Source organism: Strigops habroptila, chromosome 17 (genome assembly GCF_004027225.2).
Source record: "Strigops habroptila isolate Jane chromosome 17, bStrHab1.2.pri, whole genome shotgun sequence".
Taxonomy (NCBI): Eukaryota; Metazoa; Chordata; class Aves; order Psittaciformes; family Psittacidae; genus Strigops; species Strigops habroptila.
In genome coordinates this window covers 4,644,060-4,662,810 of record NC_044293.2, presented here as the reverse complement: position 1 = coordinate 4,662,810, position 18,751 = coordinate 4,644,060, and the positions used below count along the sequence as shown (strand labels likewise).

At 55.5% G+C, this 18,751-nt stretch overlaps 2 protein-coding genes across 2 annotated transcripts in view; one reads left to right on the top strand and one right to left on the bottom strand.

Moving 5' to 3' along the window:
- Nucleotides 1-666: 666 nt before the first annotated feature.
- VSIG10L2 (V-set and immunoglobulin domain containing 10 like 2) lies at nt 667-7,194 on the top strand. The gene is given in 14 exon segments (XM_030505335.1): nt 667-800; nt 877-1,026; nt 1,108-1,461; nt 2,973-3,108; nt 3,110-3,249; nt 4,228-4,503; nt 4,648-4,926; nt 5,107-5,367; nt 5,456-5,752; nt 5,830-6,132; nt 6,323-6,445; nt 6,526-6,550; nt 6,641-6,747; nt 6,835-7,194. Coding segments are annotated over 13 exon segments (2,439 nt in total). The 5' UTR covers nt 667-800; nt 877-959; the 3' UTR covers nt 6,906-7,194.
- A 271-nt stretch (nt 7,195-7,465) lies between these two features.
- CDON (cell adhesion associated, oncogene regulated) overlaps nt 7,466-18,751 on the bottom strand; it is a 54,978-nt gene continuing 43,692 nt past the window's right edge. Inside the window, exons 15-20 of the mRNA XM_030505570.1 lie at nt 18,477-18,701; nt 16,786-17,060; nt 14,451-14,530; nt 10,157-10,413; nt 8,689-9,618; nt 7,466-8,082 (exon numbers count right to left, since the gene is read on the bottom strand). Coding sequence (XP_030361430.1) covers nt 9,452-9,618; nt 10,157-10,413; nt 14,451-14,530; nt 16,786-17,060; nt 18,477-18,701 — 1,004 coding nt within the window. The 3' untranslated portion in view covers nt 7,466-8,082; nt 8,689-9,451. The remainder of the gene's footprint in view (nt 8,083-8,688; nt 9,619-10,156; nt 10,414-14,450; nt 14,531-16,785; nt 17,061-18,476; nt 18,702-18,751) is intronic.

Here is an 18,751-nt window from a genome sequence, read left to right as displayed (position 1 = left end):
AGAAGCTGTTCCCTGTGAGGGTGCTGAGGCGCTGGCACAGACTTTTCCCAGAGAATCTGTGGCTGCCCCATCCCTGGCAGTGCTCAAGGCCAGGTTGGACACAGGGGTTGGAGCAACCTGCTCTGGTGGAAGGTGTCCCTGCCCGTGGCAGGGGTTGGAGCTGGATGAGCTTTAAGGTCCCTTCATCCCAAACCATTCCATGATTCTCCTTGCTGGATGGCCGGGCCCAAAGCGTGGTGGTGAGTGGAGTTAACTCCAGTTGGTGACCAGTCACTGGTGGTGTTCCCAGGGCTCAGTTGGGGCCAGTTCCAACCTGAACGATTTGATGATTCCAGGAACCAGCCATGAAGAAATTCCTTAAACCCCATCACCAGCCCCTAGATGGCAGCAGGAATCCACCTCCAGTATCCCAATTAAATCTAATTCCCAGGCATCATCCCGCACCACCACCACAATATCTATATCGATACCAACGTTAGAGATGGGGTATAGCGAGCTCCTGTGTCCCCCCAAATCCTCCCGTGGGATGCTCCAGCCCCCTGGAATTGCGTTACAGCGATGAATGTTTGATGGGCTGGGGCACAGTGGCCAGCAGGAGATGTAATATCAAACCGTGCTCGCTTCCCCGGCTCCAAACCCCGTGCTTGGGATCAAGGAGGGGGGAAAAGCGGGTTTCCCTCTCCTTTATCCAAGCAAACATTGGGAAGATGGGATAGGGATGCGTTTTCCCTGCAGGGGAAAAGGGGTTTTGCTGCCATTCCTGCAGCGAGCGCTCCCGTCCTCAGCCTGAGATTGCAGCGGTGGGTGTCTGTGTGTGTGTCCATGTCCCCCCCCCCCAGTGCCCAGGCTGGTTATCAATAATTAACAGTTAATCAGGGCTGGGCCTAATTACCCCGGAGTAACCGGAGAGGAGGTCGGAGCGGAGAGCGCAGCCCTGCTTCGGCATCGGCCATGGCTCCATGGAGCACCACCACGCACCACGGATGGGCCCCTGGCTCCTGTGCCTGCTGCCGGCGCTGGCGGGGGGTGAGTAAATACGTGACCCCCCCCCCCAATCCCACCCCAAATCCCTATGGAATGGAGCCGGGCTCACTGCGTGCACCCCAGGGCAGCCGCTGTCCGCGGGGGACGTGGTTTATGAGGAGCAGACGGTGACGGGGGTGCGGGGCCGGGCGGTGGAGCTGAGCTGTGGGTCCCCAACGTGGACCCCCCCGGCCGTGGTCTTCTGGAGCTTCGTGCCGGGGGGCACGGGCCCGCCGCGGGCTGTGGCCGTGGGCTCGGGCCGGGAGGTGGCGCTGGCCCCCGGTGCGGCAGCGCTGGGCCGGGTGACGCTGCGCAACGGGAGCCTGGAGCTGCGGGAGCTGCGGGCCGGTGCCCGCGGCCGCTTCCTGTGCCAGGGGCTCTTCCCGGAGCGCGGCCGGCTCCGCGTGGGATACAGCACCATCCTGCTCCGGGTACTGGGTAAGGCACTGCCACCGGGGCCAATATAGAGCCCCAGTAGCCAACATAGAGCCCCAGTAACCCATATAGAGCCACAGTAGTCCATATAGAGCCACAGTAGTCCATATAGAGTCCCAGTAGTCCATATAGAGCCCCAGTAGCCAATATAGAGCCCCAGTAGTCCATATAGAGCCCCAGTAGCCAGTATAGAGCCCAAGTAGCCAATATAGAGCCCCAGTAGTCCATATAGAGCCCCAGTAGCCAGTATAGAGCCCCAGTAGTCCATATAGAGCCCCAGTAGCCAATATAGAGCCCAAGTAGACAATACAGAGCCCCAGTAGCCAGTATAGAGCCCCAGTAGCCAATATAGAGCCCAAGTAGCCAATACAGAGCCCCAGTAGCTAACAAAGGGTCCCACTAGTCAACGAAGGGCCCCACTAGCCTGTGTATAGTGCCCCAGTAGCCAATATAGAGCCCCACTAGCCAACGAAGAGCCCCACTAGCTGATGAAGAGCTCCACTGGCTAACAAAGGATCTCACTAGCCAATATAGAGCCCCAGTAGCCAACAAAGGGTCCCACTAGCCAGTGAAGGGTCCCACAAGCCAACACAGGGCCCCACTAGCCTGTGTAGTGCCCCAGTAGCCAACGAAGGGCCCCACTAGCCAATACAGAGCCCCACTAGCCAATACAGAGACCCAGTAGCAACAGAGGGTCTCACTAGCCAGCATAGAGCCCTGCTTGCCAATATAGCACCCCATTAGGCAACACAGCACCCCCACACGCCAATGAGTAACTCCCCATTAGCCAGCACAGTACTCAACAGCCAACGAAGCACCCCATTAGCCAACGTAGAGCCCCACTAGCCAACATAGCACCCTGCTAGCCAACATAGCACCCTACTAGCCCATATAGCACCCCAGTAGCCCATATAGAACCTCACTACCCATATAGCACCCCACTAGCCTGTATAGCACCCCACTAGCCAACATAGCACCCCACTACCCATATAGCACCCCACCAGCCCATACAGCACCCCACTAGCCCATATAACACCCCACCAGCCCATATAGCACCCCACTAGCCTGTATAGCACCCCACTAGCCAACATAGCACCTGACTAGCCAGCATAACACCCCACTAGCCAACACAGCACCCCACTAGCCAACATAGCACCTGACTAGCCAGCATAACACCCCACTAGCCAACACAGCACCCCACTAGCCAACATAGCACCTGACTAGCCAGCATAACACCCCACTAGCCAACACAGCACCCTACTAGCCAACATAGCACCCCACTAGCCCTCCCCATCTCCTTGCCCTGGCCAACCCATCATCCCTCCAGCCCATACCTGCCCTCATTACCCCCCACACGGACACCCGGCCATGCCCCTGCCCACCCAGTAGCCCATGGGTGCTGCCATCAGCCACCCCCCCACCACTCCAGCACCTCGGCAGCCAACACACCACCTGGGGGGCACAGGGGGGATGTGGGGGTGCAGGGGGGGCCGCTCACTGCTCTCTGCCCCCAGTGCCCGTGTCCAAGCCCTTCGTGCGGCCGACGGCGGCGGCGGCGGCGGAGGGGACGCCGGTGGCCTTGACGTGCGCCGTGCGCGAGGGGACGGAGCCGCTCAGCTTCTCCTGGCAGCACCGGCAGCCGCGGGGGGGGGGCCCCCGTGGCACTGGGGGGCTCCGGCGCGGAGCTGAGCCTGGCGCCCGCCAACCGCAGCCACGCCGGGTGGTACGTGTGCACCGCGCGCAACGAGGTCAACAACCGCAGCAGCGAGCCCGTCTACCTGGACATCGTCTGTGAGTGGGGGGGGGGGGGACACCGGGGGGCACCAGCCATGGCCACCAGCACCCTGCCACCATGGGGGGTCCATAGCTACCATGTACCTTGCCACTGGGATGCCTCCAATGATGCTATGGTGTGGCCATGGCCACCAGCACCCTGCCACCATGGGGGGGTCCATAGGTACCGTGTACCCTGTTGCCATGATGCTTTCAATGCCACCATGGGGGATCCATAGGTGCCATGTACCCTGCCACTAGGATGCCTCTGATGATGCTATGGTATGGCCATGGTCAACAGCACCCTGCCACCATGGGGGATCCATAGGTGCCATGTACCCTGCCACTAGGATGCCTCTGATGATGCTATGGTATGGCCATGGTCAACAGCACCCTGCCACCATGGGGGGTCCATAGGTACTATGTACCGTGCCGCTGTGGTGCTTCCAATGCCACCCTGGTGTGTCCATGGCCACCAGCACCCTGCCACCATGGGGGGTCCATAGGTACCATGTACCTTGCCACTGGGATGCCTCTGATGATGCTATGGTGTGGCCATGGCCACCAGCACCCTGCCACCATGGGGGGTCCATAGGTACCATGCACCCTGCCACTGTGGTGCTTCCAGTGCCACCCTGGTGTGTCCATGGCCACCAAGGACCCTGCCACCATGGCAGGTCCATAGCAACCGTGGTACCTCCATGTGCACCATGCACCCTGCCACTGGGATGCCTCCATGGCCAACAAGCACATTGCCACCAGGATGCATCCATCCTGCCACCAAGACGTGCCCATGGCCACCGTGCACCTTGCTACCACGGTACCCCAATGGCCACCACGCCAGCAGAGTGCCCCATAGCGCCCCACGGCCACCACGCACCCCTGTGTGCTCACAACCACCGTGGTGCCCCCTTTCTCCCCCCAGTGCCAGGCTGCCCTGGGGCTGGCTGTGACCCTGTGTGGGGACCCTGTGCTCAAGCACCCGTGTCCCCACAGACGGCCCCGACGAGCCGGCCATCAGCGTGGAGCCCTTCAGCCCGGAGCAGGGCGGCTTCTCCGCGGGCGAGCGCGAGGACGTGGTGCTGAGCTGCCTGGCGCCATCCAACCCGCCCAGCCGCTACGTCTGGCTCCACAACGGCTCCCAGGTCCATGTGGGTCAGACCTACATCCTCGCTGCCATCACCCGCGCCCAGGCCGGCACCTACACCTGCCTGGCCGAGAACATCCACCTCCAAACCCGCACCCAGGCCACCATCGTCCTCACCGTCTACTGTAAGTAACCCCCAGAGGGGCGAGATGGACCAATGCAGCTCCCTGGTGAGGATGTGGGTGCAAGGGGTGATTTGGGAGCAGGATGGGGGGGCTATGACTTGGACCTCCCCCAATCCCCACCCCAGCACCGATGGTCTCCCGCAGATCCACCAGCCGGGAGCCCGAGCTGCTCTGCGCTGGCCGCCGGTGACGTGCGGGACGTGGCGCTGCGGTGCCGCTGGCTGGGGGGGTTCCCCCCGGCACGGCTGCGCTGGGTGGGCCCCGAGGAGGAGGATGAGGAGGAAGAGCGGGGGGTGACGGGGACCTCTTTTTCCATGGCCACCAGAATCCAGCCAGGGGGGGCCACCAGGAACGGCAGCGCCTTCTCCTGCCTGGCCTCCCACCCCGCGCTGCCGCAGGGGGCTGCCTGCGGGACCACCCTGTGTGAGTGCCCCCCACACCCCCTTCTGCCCCCACAAACCCACGGTGAGCCCCGTGATGCTGGGACCCCCTGCTCCACAATGAGGGTCCCACCGCCCAGCCCCCCCCCATGCTTTGGGGAGGGGTCTCTTTTGGGGGGGGCACAGATCACGGTCCCCATCCCATCACCTCTCCTTCCCGCAGGGATCCCGGCTGGCGGCCCCTCCTGCGCGGCAGTGGCCACCAAGGGGGACGAGTATGTGATGCTGCGGTGCCGGTGGGACGGGGGGACCCCCCCCGTCACCCTGCGCTGGTGGGATGGCGCTGGGCAGGCGCTGGGTGACCCCGCACCCTCCGCCACCGTCGTGGTGCTGAGCACCAGCAGCAGCCTGGGGGGGCAGGATTACATCTGTGCGGCCACCCATCCGCTCCAGGCCACCGGCACCGAGTGCCGCCTGCGCCTGGGTAAGCCGGAGCCGTGTCCCTGTGTGTCCCCGTGCCGCGGGTCGGTGGCACAGCCCCACTGGTGCCATCCTGTCTTGTCACCGAGCAGAGGCCCCCGAGCTGGAGGTGGCGAGGAGCGAGGTGGCGGTGCTGGAGGGCGGCGAGGCGCGCTTGGCGTGCCGGCGAGGCGGCCCCGGCGCCAACCTGGGTGCCACCATGGCTTGGTACGACCCCAAGGAGCAGGAGTTGCCAGCGGGGTTGGCCAAGTACCACTTGGAGCGGGGAGAAGCGTGGCTCAACCTCACCATCCGTGATGCGGAGTGGCCGGGGGACAGCGGGACCTACCGCTGCGCCGCAGCCAACGCCGTGGGCACCGCCAGCCTCCCCGTCCAGCTCCGCGTGGAACGTGAGCCCTGGGATGTGGCGGGTGGGTTTAGAGGGGGGGGGATCAACCTCATTCTATGGGGCGCTGTGTCCCCACAGGGTACCCGGCCCCCCCCAACGTCACCATCAGCAGGCTGCGGTACACGCGGGCGCGCACCGAGGTGCGGCTGGAGTGGCGGACGCAGGGCACCGGCAACCTCACCGGCTTCGTGGTGCAGCGGCGCCAAACCAAGAGACCCCCCCGGCGGGCGGCCGGGCCCTGGGAAACGGCCGCCGGTGACATCGAGCCCCACTCGCGCGACCGGCGCCTCGGGGGGCTGGACCCGGCCGTGGTTTATGCCTTCCGCATCCTGGCCGTCAACCACCGCACGGCCGGGCACCCCTCCGAGGTGCAGACGCCAGGTGAAGGGGGCTGGGGCGCTGCTCCGTGGGGCAGAGCAGGGTTGGAGATGGGCGATGGTGGCAGCCTGGTGGAGCTGAGGAGCAAAGCGCGAGCGGCCGTCAGTAGGTTTCAGAGTGAACAGGCTCCGGCTACCGCATCCCTCGGGCTGCTCCTGCCACATTCCCCCCCTCTCCCTCTGCTCTCTTCCAGCCGAGCCTCCCTTCGAAGCCTACCCGGCGGTGACGGGGGCAGCGGTGGTGGGGATGCTGGTGGCCACCGCGGCGTCGCTCCTGGCCGTGCGCTGCATCGCCCGCCACCGGGACACCCTCCCATGTGAGTGCTGGGTGCTGGGGGCTCATGGGGGGCCGTGGCACACGCACCTCACGTCTATCCATCCATCTCTCCATCCCCAGGGCTGCACAACCTCCTCTTCCGCACGTGAGTGCCCAAACCCCATGGGGCTGCCCCATTGCTCCTGCACCCAGCACCGCGAGACCCCCGCCTGTCCCCCCCTCCCCACCCCTCTAGGGCCGGGCCCGGTGACCAGGAGCCCGCGGGCACACCGGAGGATGCTGAAACAGCCCTGGAGGATGGAGCAGCACCGGGAGACGCGTCAGCCCCGGGTGCAGCAGCAGGTAACAGCACCCATGGGGGGAGCCCAGGGCTGAGCCACCCGCTGGGGTGACCCAGACCCATGTGGTGGCACTGGGGGGCTCTCCCAGCACCTCCAGAGCCAGACCCAACAGCAGCGGATGATCCCCCGGTTCACGTCAGCATCACGGCGTCTCCATGAGCGTTCCCTGCCCTGTTCCGCATCCCGCTCATCCCGGGAAGGGTGGACACGTGTCCCAAGCCTCAGCTCCTGTGACACTGCTGAAGTCAAACCCCAGCAGCTGGAAAAATACCCCTTGGGGGTGTTGGCGAAGGGCTTCTGCTGCTTTAGAGTATTTAAAAGGTGCTCGGGGACGTGGATGATGGTTGCCGGGATGCAGCGGGAGCACCGGGCACACGCCCCTCCACTCAGCCTCCATCCTTCTGGAGCTACAATAAATCCTTTCTCACCCATTGGAGAGGCAAAAAAACCCCAAGGGCTTGGTTGGGAGCTGCTGTTTTGGGACCAGGCTGAATTCATGGGTGCAAAGACACCCATAAAGCTTTGGGGGGGTGGGGAAGGGTCCTTGTTTCACCCCAAATTTGCCCTTTTCAGGCCAAACCCCAGGGTGTTAGTGAGTGGTGATGGTTGTGCCTCGTGTTGGTGTAAGGATGGAGGGGAGCAGGGTCCAAGGAAAGGGTTGAGTGATCCCAACTTTCCTTGCCCCTCATCCCGTGGTGTGTGTGAGGAACCAGAGCATCTCCAGCCGTTTCTCCTGTATTTGGTTAATAACCCACTGGGAAGTATCAAGTGATGGGAACCAACCTCACTTCAGTGCCTGTGGGGAACCAAGCCCCACTCAGGCCATAAAGCAGCACCACTTCCTTTATCAAACCACCCCAAAACCCCTTACAATCCTCCCCCAAACCTCCTGCAAAACCGACATCATTCCAAAACACATCCCATTTCCAGTTCAAAGTACAGCTTCTTGGGAAAATATAGTGTCTTTATGCGATGTAACCGTGATAAAGGGGAGCACGTGCAGGGCCTGACTGAAGAGAGGTCGGTTAAATGGGGTTAAATCTCAGTGTTTGGGGACAACAAAGTGGCCCGAGTTAAATCCCAACCATTCGCCCGCCAGTCTCCGTCGGGAGCCAGGGAAAAGCCTCGCAGCAGGGTCTTGTGAAGGGAAAAATCCAGTGAGGAGCACACGGAGAAGGCTGGGATGAGGAGAGGAGATGATGAACGAGGTGGGAGAAGCAGGGATTTGCAGTGGCTCCGGCGTAGGTGGCAGGCAAAGGCTGTGGGTTTGCGGTGTGAGGTTCAGGATGTTGGCACAGGACGACATCCCTGCGGGAATCAGGATGGATGCACAACCCTAAAGGCGAGAAGATTATAAATAGAACCATAGAACTGTTTAGGTTGGGAAACGACGTCCAAGATCAAGCCCAACCATTAACCCAGCACTGCCAAGGCCGTGGTTCTAGAGAGCCAGGTTCTAGACAATAAGGTCCCCCCTGAGCCTTCTCTTCTCCAGACTAAACCCCCCCAGGTCCCTCATCCCACTCGTGCTCCAGGCCCTGCTCCAGCTCCGTTGCCATCACATTCCATCTAATTTGACCATCGGAACAGTAACACAACAAAAGGAAAAGAACCCCCGGCTCAACACTCCCAACATCCCACAGGGAGAGTGTCCTCCTGGAGCAGGAATTGCTCCTCAAAGCCCACTCTCTGCACCTGCACCTCGGCTCCCCGAGGGCTCCGCAGCAGCTCCAGCCAGCGCAGCATCACTTCCTCCCTTCCCAGCCTCGGCCGGGAATGCTCGTGGGGAGCAGGCGGCTGCACGTGTCGCCTCGGGGCGGCTGTAACCGTGATTTATGCCCCTCATCTCGGCGCTCTGCGCTTTGGTTTATTTACCCGGCCTCAATTTGGGAAGGGAAAGAGAACCCAACCCAAGCCCTGCAGTTAACGTGTCAACACCTACCTCATGCTGGATCCGAGGGGCGGGCAGGGCTCTCGCAGCGCAGCGGGAGCTGCTCCGACACGACTCCCTTCATGGCAGAGCCTGTTCAAGCCGTTGCTGTTCCCTCAATCCAAGGAGTTCAAGGTGCAGCTGAGCTGGGTTTTGTCTCCTGCAAGCGGGAAGGTGAGATTCCACACCGGGTTCCATCCGCACTCCTGCAAACAGCAGGGTTATCAAGCTCCAAAAGGCACAAGCAGTCACCAGAGTGAGCTCTGCCTCCACGGACGCAGCCAAGGGTCACTTTGCCTGTTTATCTTCCTATTGATCCACTGGATTCTTCCCAAACGAGGACATGAGGAGTTCATGGAAAGGAGGGTTTGAGTGCAGGGAGGAAGCCTCAGACCCACTTGGCTAAATCCCTGTGTCAGACTCCTTGGGATCACTTCTCATGCGGGTTAATACCCTCTGGAAGCCACACTCTGGGTTTCCCATCGTTGTTCTTTATATTATTACAATTCCTTTCTTTATACACAGAACCAGGCTAGTGTCAGGGGGTGTGTGGGGGACACACACATCCCCCCCAACCCCCCAAAGAAAAGGGATTTCAAGGCATAAATAATATAAAAAGGCAACCATTCTTTAAAAACAAGATACATTCATAGGACACTACTAGAAAAAAATAAATAGTGACTCTCTCTGTTATAATTAACATCCCCCATCACTCCCTTTGAGCGATGCTGCTCTGCAGTTCCTGGCCTTAATGGGGACAGCGGTGGTCACTTCCTCAGGTTTCCTGCAGCTGGAGCTGCCGGAGGTCCCCAGAACCGTTTAAGGTGACTCCGGATGAACTCCATCCTGGTTTTTCCTTACAGTCCTTGGAAAGAGGCTGCAGAATAAGGGGACTCCAGCTCAAAATGTGGTTCGATGTTTCCGAGTGCGCGCAGTTGTCACCTGCAAAGCAAGGGGAGGGTGGGTTGGGGGGGTTCTGGGCTGTCACAGATGTCTGCTCACCAGGGGAAAATTCCATTATAGAATCATGGAATGGTTTGGGTTGAAGGGAGCTTAAAGCTCCTCCAGTTCCAACCCCCTGCCACGGGCAGGGACACCTTCCACTAGAGCAGTTTGCTCCAAGCCCCTGTGTCCAACCTGGCCTTGAACACTGCCAGGGATGGGGCAGCCACAGCTTCTCTGGGCACCCTGTGCCAGCGCCTCAGCACCCTCACAGGGAAGAGCTTCTGCCTGAGATCCCATCTCAATCCCCCCATCAATCAGTCACAGCCTCGTTATCCAGAGCACGTCAGCTCCGTTTAGACGCATCAACCCCAGCCACAGGCACCCGAGCATCACCGCTGCCACTTCCCATGATGGGAAAGGTGGAACACTTCATCCTTCTCCAAAAGGCCTTAATTACCAGCTCCTCTGCACTAAACTAAGCTCCCTGCAGCTGTCCGACAGCATATTCCCAGTTCAAAGCCTGGGAATGCCTTACCATCCGTGCAATCCACGGAGAGGCGGGTGCTGCCGTCCCTGCAGCAGGGATGCTGTGGGGAGGGCTGCTCTGCTCTCTCCTTGCTGTCCTCCTCCAGCCGGGCGCTGCACTCCGGGAGGGTGGAGGCCAAGCACATGGCCACCATGACGTGGTGGTTGAGAGGTTTCATCTCCAAACCATCCTGCTGGTAAGGTGCTACGATGGGCACGACGGGGAGCGCGCTGCTGCCGAAAGTGCCGTTGGCTTTGGTGAAGCACCTGCAGATGGGACAGAAGGAAAACAGGGTTATCAGTGCTGCTGCTTGCACAGAATCAGAATCCCAGCCTGGTTTGGGTTGGAAGGGACCTTAAAGCTCATCCAGCTCCAACCCCCTGCCATGGGCAGGGACACCTTCCACTAGAGCAGGTTGCTCCAAGCCCCTGTGTCCAACCTGGTCTTGAACACTGCCAGGGATGGGGCAGCCACAGCTTCTCTGGGCACCCTGTGCCAGCGCCTCAGCACCCTCACAGGGAAGAGCTTCTGCCTCAGAGCTCATCTCAATCTCCCCTCTGGCAGGTTAAAGCCATTCCCCTTGGCCTGTCCCTACATCCCTTGTCCAAAGCCCCTCTCCAGGTTTCTTGCAGCCCCTTTAAGCAGCCCCATAAAACAGGCTTTCACTGCCAAGAAAAAGAGTTCAGGTTGAAACCCAACCAGAAAACTGAAGTACTTTGGAAAATAAATACCAAGTGTTATCAGAGTGAATGCATATTAGAGAAAGAGATGTGGTACTATAAATATACACCACCACTCCCCCCCCCGGTGTTTAACTCAGATTTTGGCCCTGTAATACCTGCATAAAGCTGTGAAATTGGAGTTGAACTGTTAAATCAATTGTTAGAGCCAAACTATTTAACCTTTAAACAAAAAGGAGGTGGACCTCAAGATACACACATTCCACTGCACCAAGCAGGGTTTTCCTCTGCCTCCACTCTTTGGAGCCCCGTGAGCAACGTGGCCTCAGCTAACATCTGTATCAGCAATTCCCACATGAGAGAGCCCCCCAAAATCACACACCAGTGTGGTTTTATACTAAACCATCACCATCACAGAAGTCAAAGGTTCATTGACCACGAGCTTTGGGAATCCAGCCCCCAAATGCTCTGCAGAACAGAGATGGATTCATGGATAAAAGCAGAGGGAGAGCGCTCAAAGTCACTGTGAGTCAGTGCTCCTCCAAAATGCTCCTGCAAAGGCTGAATGGGATTCAAGTGTTTGATATGCTGCTATGGATACAACTCAGCACCAAGCACTGAGCTCAGATGGATTTATACCCAGGAGATATTAGGCTTGGCAATCACAGCAAGGTCCTGCCCCAGCTCCAGAAACCACTTTTATCCCATTAGAGGCCACGTCAATCCATAAAACCATCATGCTCGAGGGACTGGTCCTACAAGCCTCAGTTTATCCTTTCACCTGAAAACCATGACCAGGATGGCCAGAGCTGGAAGAGCAGCAAAACATCCACAAAACAGCTTTCCAGAGGAGGAACTGGAGTGAGTTTCTCCTCTGGTAAAGGCAAAGCCAAAACATGGGACATGGGGGGAGCTGCTCCCCTCCAAAACGCTGCGAGGATGGAGCAGCACCAAGCTTCATTTTCAACCTTCCCTCTCCTATTTTGTCCTTCCACTCCCATAACCCCCTCCAAAATCATTATTCCAAGTACCAAAATACCACAGAAGCCACTGCAGAATCCACATGAAACACATCTGGTCTTCAAACAAATCCATTTATTAGTTTGCATTTCTTTCCGCAGAGGTTTTGACTGCGCTCGCTTATTATTTAAAGGAAAAAAAACCCCCATTTTAAGTGTTTGGGTTTGTGTGTTTATGGGGGTTTCTTTTTAAAGACACAGAGGTTGGGGCAGCTCTTTGTATTCCTGCGCAGGCTGGAATGATGTTTCAAGACAGCAGTTTGGCTTTTTAAGCTGAAATAACCACATCTGGATGGAAACCAGCCATCGGTATACGCAGAGCAGAGCACACACGAGTAGTGATAAAAATCCCTGCTGCAGAAGACACGTTTTCTATCAATTCTCAGTGCTAAAATCCTACCAAAGTAGAGCTTAAACCCCCACCCCAGCGTAATTTGGATTTAAAAAGCTGGCAAATGCATTGATTCTGCTTTATTTGCAATGTGTATTTCAGCAAACGTGCACGGAGAGACCTGCAAAAGCACAAACTCCTCTGCAGCCACCAGGTATCTAGAAAGTTTTAGCACAAAAGCACCAGAGAAATAAGAGAATCACTTCTCAATCTGAACGTAACAAGTGTCAACCACACTCGCACCCGTTCTTACCAGCTTTGTCTGTAACATCAAAGCAGGTATCCACATTTCAGCAACTTCTAGCCCTGGCAAACCTCCACCAGCAGTTACAAGAGCATGAAGTGCTAATTTAAAGCGAAGACCGAGGGATTTCACCACTGCAATAATAAAACCTGCTGCTGTGAGATGGCTACTGCTGAAAACAGGCAGGTATTAAATACTCTAAACCTTTAGGATTCATTTGCACGTGGTCACAATTCAAACGCCTGCTAAATTCAACCCAACTCAGCCACGACTCCAGGCACTCAGTGGAAATAGGCTCCTTGAGGAAGGAGCAGCACCAAGGTGGAGCGTCCGACCCAAAATGCTCACAAGCTGGTGACCATCACCCTGCCAGGGCTGTTCCCACTGGGACCTGCTTTCCTCTGCTACCCCATGGGTGTTTTGCAGAGGGAATTGCTTGGGTTTAGGGAAAAAGGGGCAATAATTCCCATGTGGGACAAGCCACAGGAGCTGGATGGAGGGGACGGCCCTTACCTGAACAAAGACAGGGGAAAGATTCCAGCCCCAAATTCCCACTGACTGACTTGACTGCACTAACCCACTAGGCCTTCCTCCTCCTCCTCCTCCTAGCCATGCATCCCGCTCCCTGGTGTAATGCTGAGGCACGTTTCTGGTCCTCCCCATTCCCCTCTCCCATGTCCTCCTTCCATTCCCCCAGCACCGGGAAGGGAATGGAGCTGTCCCGGCTGCCAAAAGGATGTTAATGGTCCCCTCTGGAGCAAGACAGCTGTAAAGGACAACTTGTTTCCCTGTCCAGCAGTCAAATATAGAACAGGGATGTGAAAATTCAAAGTTCAGCCCCTGCTGATGACCCGCCTGGGAGGAGCAGTGCAGTTGCAGAGGATGGAACACACTATCCCTGCTTTCTTAAGGGGAAAAAAAGGAGCAATTAGAAGTTTAAATAGGTTTCAAAGTGGAAAGCAAGCTCTTAACACACACACACACAGCATGTTCCAAATGATGGATCTTGCTGACTTCTGGTCTGCCTTGAAAGCAGACAGTTGGCTTGTAAAGGAACAGCAGCTCGCTTTGCCCGGCTCTACCTGCAGCCTGTCTCCATCTCACCATCACCCCTGTACTTCTGGAAGGAGGAAGAATTTAAAGCCTATTGTAAGTTCTGTTTTAAAGAGACCCATAAAAATAAAGCAACCGTGTTTTCTGCCTTCAGCAACAGCTTCGTTTCAAGTCAGCTTCTCCAGATGGACACCTATAGGCAGCTGATGATTTGAGTGAGACACAAAATTCCAAGTAGGATTGAAAAACGAGCCATAATTTAGCAGCCAGAGCAGCCCAGCACTTCTGATTTCAGTCCTATTTTTAGTCATTAAAAGAACCAGAGGTTTAGTCAGAAGCCTGGAAGGATATTCTGTAAAACTTTCAGAAGTGAAAAACCTCATAAAAACTCAGGCTCCAGCCTCAATGTACAACGGGATTTTCCTTTATTCTCTACAAGAATCCGTTTTTCCTCACGCAAGAAGTGTATCCCACCCGGCCAAACTGCTCCTCAAGGCCTGAAGGACCTCAGATCCCATGTTTTACCAAGAAGAGCCTTGTGAAAGCGAAGCTGCAACTCTGTTTTGTTGGTGGTGTTAAAGAGAACAGCAGGAAACGTAAAATACCAAAGACCAATTAACTCCTGTCTGACAAACTCCATATGGAATGATTTCGTTATCTCGAAACTGAAGAAAACACAGGAAATAAGGTTTAAGCCCAACCTGCCTCACATCCCAGCGAGCAAAATGAGCTCTGGGGGTTTAATAACTCGCTTTAGTGCATCCCACAATCACCAGCTGCTCTCCAAGTGACACGGTGACACTGAGCTCCTCTGTCCCCTCAGCCAGGATCGGAGCTCTCTGCTTCTGCCTGCCCTGGCTTTAGCACAAGAGCTTCTGTCTGTGAAGATCCTGCTTTTGGGGAAGTTCTACATTACCTGTTATTGTTCCGGCAGTTTCTGCAGCTGATGCACTCGGAGGGGTCGGCCTGTGGCACTGCTGTGTACATCCCACCGCCCTGCAGGGAAGGAGTAAGGAAGAAGAACCAGAAATCAACCTCTGCGTGAACACACGAGAGGCAGTTCAGCTCCAGCGAGCACCCCAAGCCCTTCCACTTGGGGTTCCAAACTCTGATCACCTTATCAATCTTCTGATGTGGGCCTGGTAAGGTGGCACAGCAACACTGAGCTATTGTACCAAGCCAAGTGGAGGGGTTTTGCCAGCGTGTGTGTCAGGGAAAAGTAAATAACTGCAGCTTGGACAAGTATGTGGTAATTTCCCTCGTCTGTTTTCAGCTTAATACACTCAGGTTTGATTGAATCAACCCACTGTAAATATGTTTATTTTTAACACTGATGACAGACATGAAAGCAACTTGCTGTTCGTTAGCAAGCCGGGCTCATTTGGGGAGACAGGGGATGAAATGTGCAGGGCTGATGTCACACCCCAAACCCATCCCACTTTCCTGCAATTACCCCGATTAGATCAGTTGCCTCCGCGACACGGAGTTTCTTGAAACATGGAATATTTGCACAGATGGGGTAATTCCTTCGCCAGCAATGACTCGGGGTGAGAGGGATTTTGTGGTGTTGGTTTTGGCTGCAGGGGCCATTACAAGCAAGTCGAAATGCCCAGATTAACACATACCTCATTGTTAAGGACGCTGCGGAGCCGGGATACTGGCTGTGTTTTGGGAGAGGAGCTGGTCTGGGAGAGCTCACCTGGCTTTGGAGGCTTCAAGTGGTAGGTAACTCCTAACAATCCCTATTCCTGCAAAACCAGGGCTTATCCTTCAGGTTTGAGGCCGCTCAGGGCAACAGGGAGCACTGAGGAAATGCCTAATCAGCCTTGATTGCCATCCTGGCCCGTTTCTCTCTTCCTCATTTAGCCCAATCAATGGAACAATAAAAAGAGTCCTAATGAGGATGAGAACATCCTGTTCCTGTGCTGCCTCACCCCGCGTGCCCGTCCGGGTCCTTCTACGTGGGAAGAGATTGCGTGACTCCAACTCTGCACAACGTGGAGGAGGGGAAAGAAAAACTCAACCCGGTTGTCAACGAGACGGCGGCGTTGCGTGTCCCATCCCGTGGCACCGAGACCTGTGTTACCACATGCCTGTTTCCTTCCTTCCCCTCCACAAAACACATAATAGGAGGGACAAAACACCAGCGCAAGCCCTGGAGCGTTCTCACGGGAGAGCTTTCCTCCCTTCCCGAGGGCTCGGGGTGCTGAGGACTTCTGGAGACTTTTTGGACAGGTCCAAAAACCCATGGTTTGGTGTTGAAAGCAACCAGAAAGCAGCACTTTTTGCTGCACCAGCAGAGCAAAGCCAGGATCAGGTGAAGAACCAACTGGGCTGGACTGGAAGCTGGAGTTAACTGAAGTGGCAACTACTGTGCAAGTGCTAATTTGTTGTTCAATAAAATGAAGTGCTTGTGTTCAATTACTAACACAAACAATAGCCCCATTTTTTTTCCCCTCCAGAAACAGCATGGGTTATTCAGACTTTTGAACTTTTTCTTTCAGTTTTCCTGGGCAATGTTCACAGTTTTGAGTCAGTTTAGTAAGCTTGAATGCAAGCCATCTGTTTCCATAGACAATAATGAAATCATTATTCTCTCTTGGAAACGGGACGCATTTCAGCAAATGAAGTATTTTTCCACAGCGTACAAAGGGCTGGATCAGAGGCTTAAATTAGGTTTGAATTTTATTTTGAATTTCAAACCCCAAAACTCAGCCTGTCCCAGGCACAAATAAGGGACTGAAAGGGCAAAAAAATAAAGGCATTTCAAGATGGATGGGGCATTTGATTCGCTGAAGCCTCCTGCTCCATTCGTGCTTTGCCATAATTAATAGCATGGCTGAGAGTTACAGATCTGAAACAGGTGGGGGAAAAGAACGGGTGAGCCATAAAGCTGCAGAATGAGCAGCTCTAATTAAATCTATTTAACTCGAAGCTTGAGAAATACCATATGTACAAGCAAAGTATCTCAGCCCAGCCCAGGACTGAGGCATTCTCAGAGCTTACATGCTGTTAAGAGGAGGGCAGAGGCAGATTTCCCAGAGTAAGTGGAATTCTTGCTGTCATCTGATATTCTCAAATGAAAACCATGATGTTTGTATCAGGAATATCAGCCCAGTTGCTTCCTCTGGGATAAGTCGTTTAGTGGAACTGGCTGTTATCAATGGATGAGTACTTCCCCCACCCGAATTAAGCCTGCTTCTACAAGCTCTGAGTAAACGCCAAGCTTTCCACCCGGTGTAAGAGCTTACGTTCACGAGATGGTGGGGATGCTCATAGTCCATGTGCGTCCTGGACAGGGAGTTGCTGTGCCCTGGGTACAGTCCAGCTCCTCCATTCAGGATCCCATTAACTCCATTAGCAACTTTATGGTGGACATGGGGGCAGCCGTTGCTGAGGCTGCCGTTGCTGATGAAGTTCCCATGGATGCTGCCATTGACTCTGCTTGTCCCAGGTAACGTTGTGTACTCAATCATCTGCCCGTTGATATCTGCCCCTTGATAGAGATAGCCAGGAGGGTCATACTCTGCAGGAGACATCATCACCAAAAGCATGTTGATTGCCAAATGAGAGCTTAGACGAGTGCTTCTAAGAAACAAAAGAAACCGATTTTCTCTTTCTACAGCTTTTGTAAATTAGCCCTAATATCCAAGTGCTTAGCGTCCAAATGTGGAAATGGGAAACAGCCACATCCTGGAGAACAGACCAGGAATGCTGGTCTGAAAGGGCTCGGCTGACGTCTGTCACTATGAGGAGCATCCTAAAATCGATTTGTGTAACCGAGTCTCTGGTATCTTTTCATGTCCAGAAAATATCTCTGGGCCTATTGAAGACACTGTCTTATAGTGCAAGAAGTTTTGTTTCACTTCTCTTGGTCAGAGAGTGTAAGTAACCACGGCCTGTGGACAGAGCGAGGGTGAGTTACATGTTACAGAGAAGACTGGTGAAGAGTTTGTGCTAGCACGAGATGGCTTGGAGGGTACAGAGCCCCTCACAAAGCTCCAGCACATCTGCTCCAGGCTTCTACTTGCCAACAGGCAGGTTTTCCTTATTAACACCTCTCCAAAAAACCTGGACATTGAACTCCATTTTACTGCCGAGGGACTGAGAGGTAACAAGGGACTCGTCCTCCAAGTGCTGCAAGTTCTTTTTCTTCCCAGATATACACAAGAGAGGGAGAGATCTGGAGTTTTAGGCTCCACGTTTTATGATTAAACACAAGTTCTGCCACTGCAATCAGCAGGGACCCATGCAGGTGCTTGAAGCACTGGAGCAGCTCTGCTCTGGAGACAGGCTGAGAGAAGAGAAGGCTCCTTAAGGGGAGACCTTAGAGCAGCTCCAGTGCCTAAAGGGGCTCCAGGAAACCTGGAGAGGGGCTTTGGACAAGGGCCTGTAGGGACAGGACAAGGGGAATGGCTTTAACCTGCCAGAGGGGAGACTGAGATGAGCTCTGAGGCAGAAGCTCTTCCCTGTGAGGGTGCTGAGGCGCTGGCACAGACTTTTCCCAGAGAAGCTGTGGCTGCCCCATCCCTGGCAGTGTTCAAGGCCAGGTTGGACACAGGGGCTTGGAGCAACCTGCTCTAGTGGAAGGTGTCCCTGCCCGTGGCAGGGGTTGGAACTGGAGGAGCTTTAAGGTCCCTTCCAACACAAACCAGGCTGGGATTCTATGATAAGCTGAAGAAACTCTGCCCAGGCATTTCACACACCATTCTCTGGGTGAAGCTGCAGCACAACCTTACAGCGATGCGCAGGGCAAACAAACAGAGACACTGCTGCTCTTAAAACCCACATCTTCACCCAAGGCACACCTAGAAAGTACAAGTCTCTAAAGAAACGCCAGCTGGCTTCTAACAGGAAAATGCTTCCCATTCATAAAACACGGAAGTTACTCGTTTTACACTGATAATATGTTCCTCATGAAAGGAAAGCAAGAAGCACTCACTCTGCATGGCGTTCTGCTGGCGGTTCTTCCACAGGCACATGGCAATGAAAACGATGAGGATAAGGACCATCACCCCCAGGACGCAGCCCACAATCAAGTAGAGCATGTCACTGCTCCGAACAGGGCCGTTGGAAGGTCCTGCTCCACCTCCAACCCTGTCAGGGGGATTTGGTGGCGTGCTCAGGTCTTTCATGGGATATTCGGATGCTCCCGGGGTGCGTTTCACTGGGCGAAGTAAGAGACACGAATGTGGTTTTTCATCATGAAACTAATCA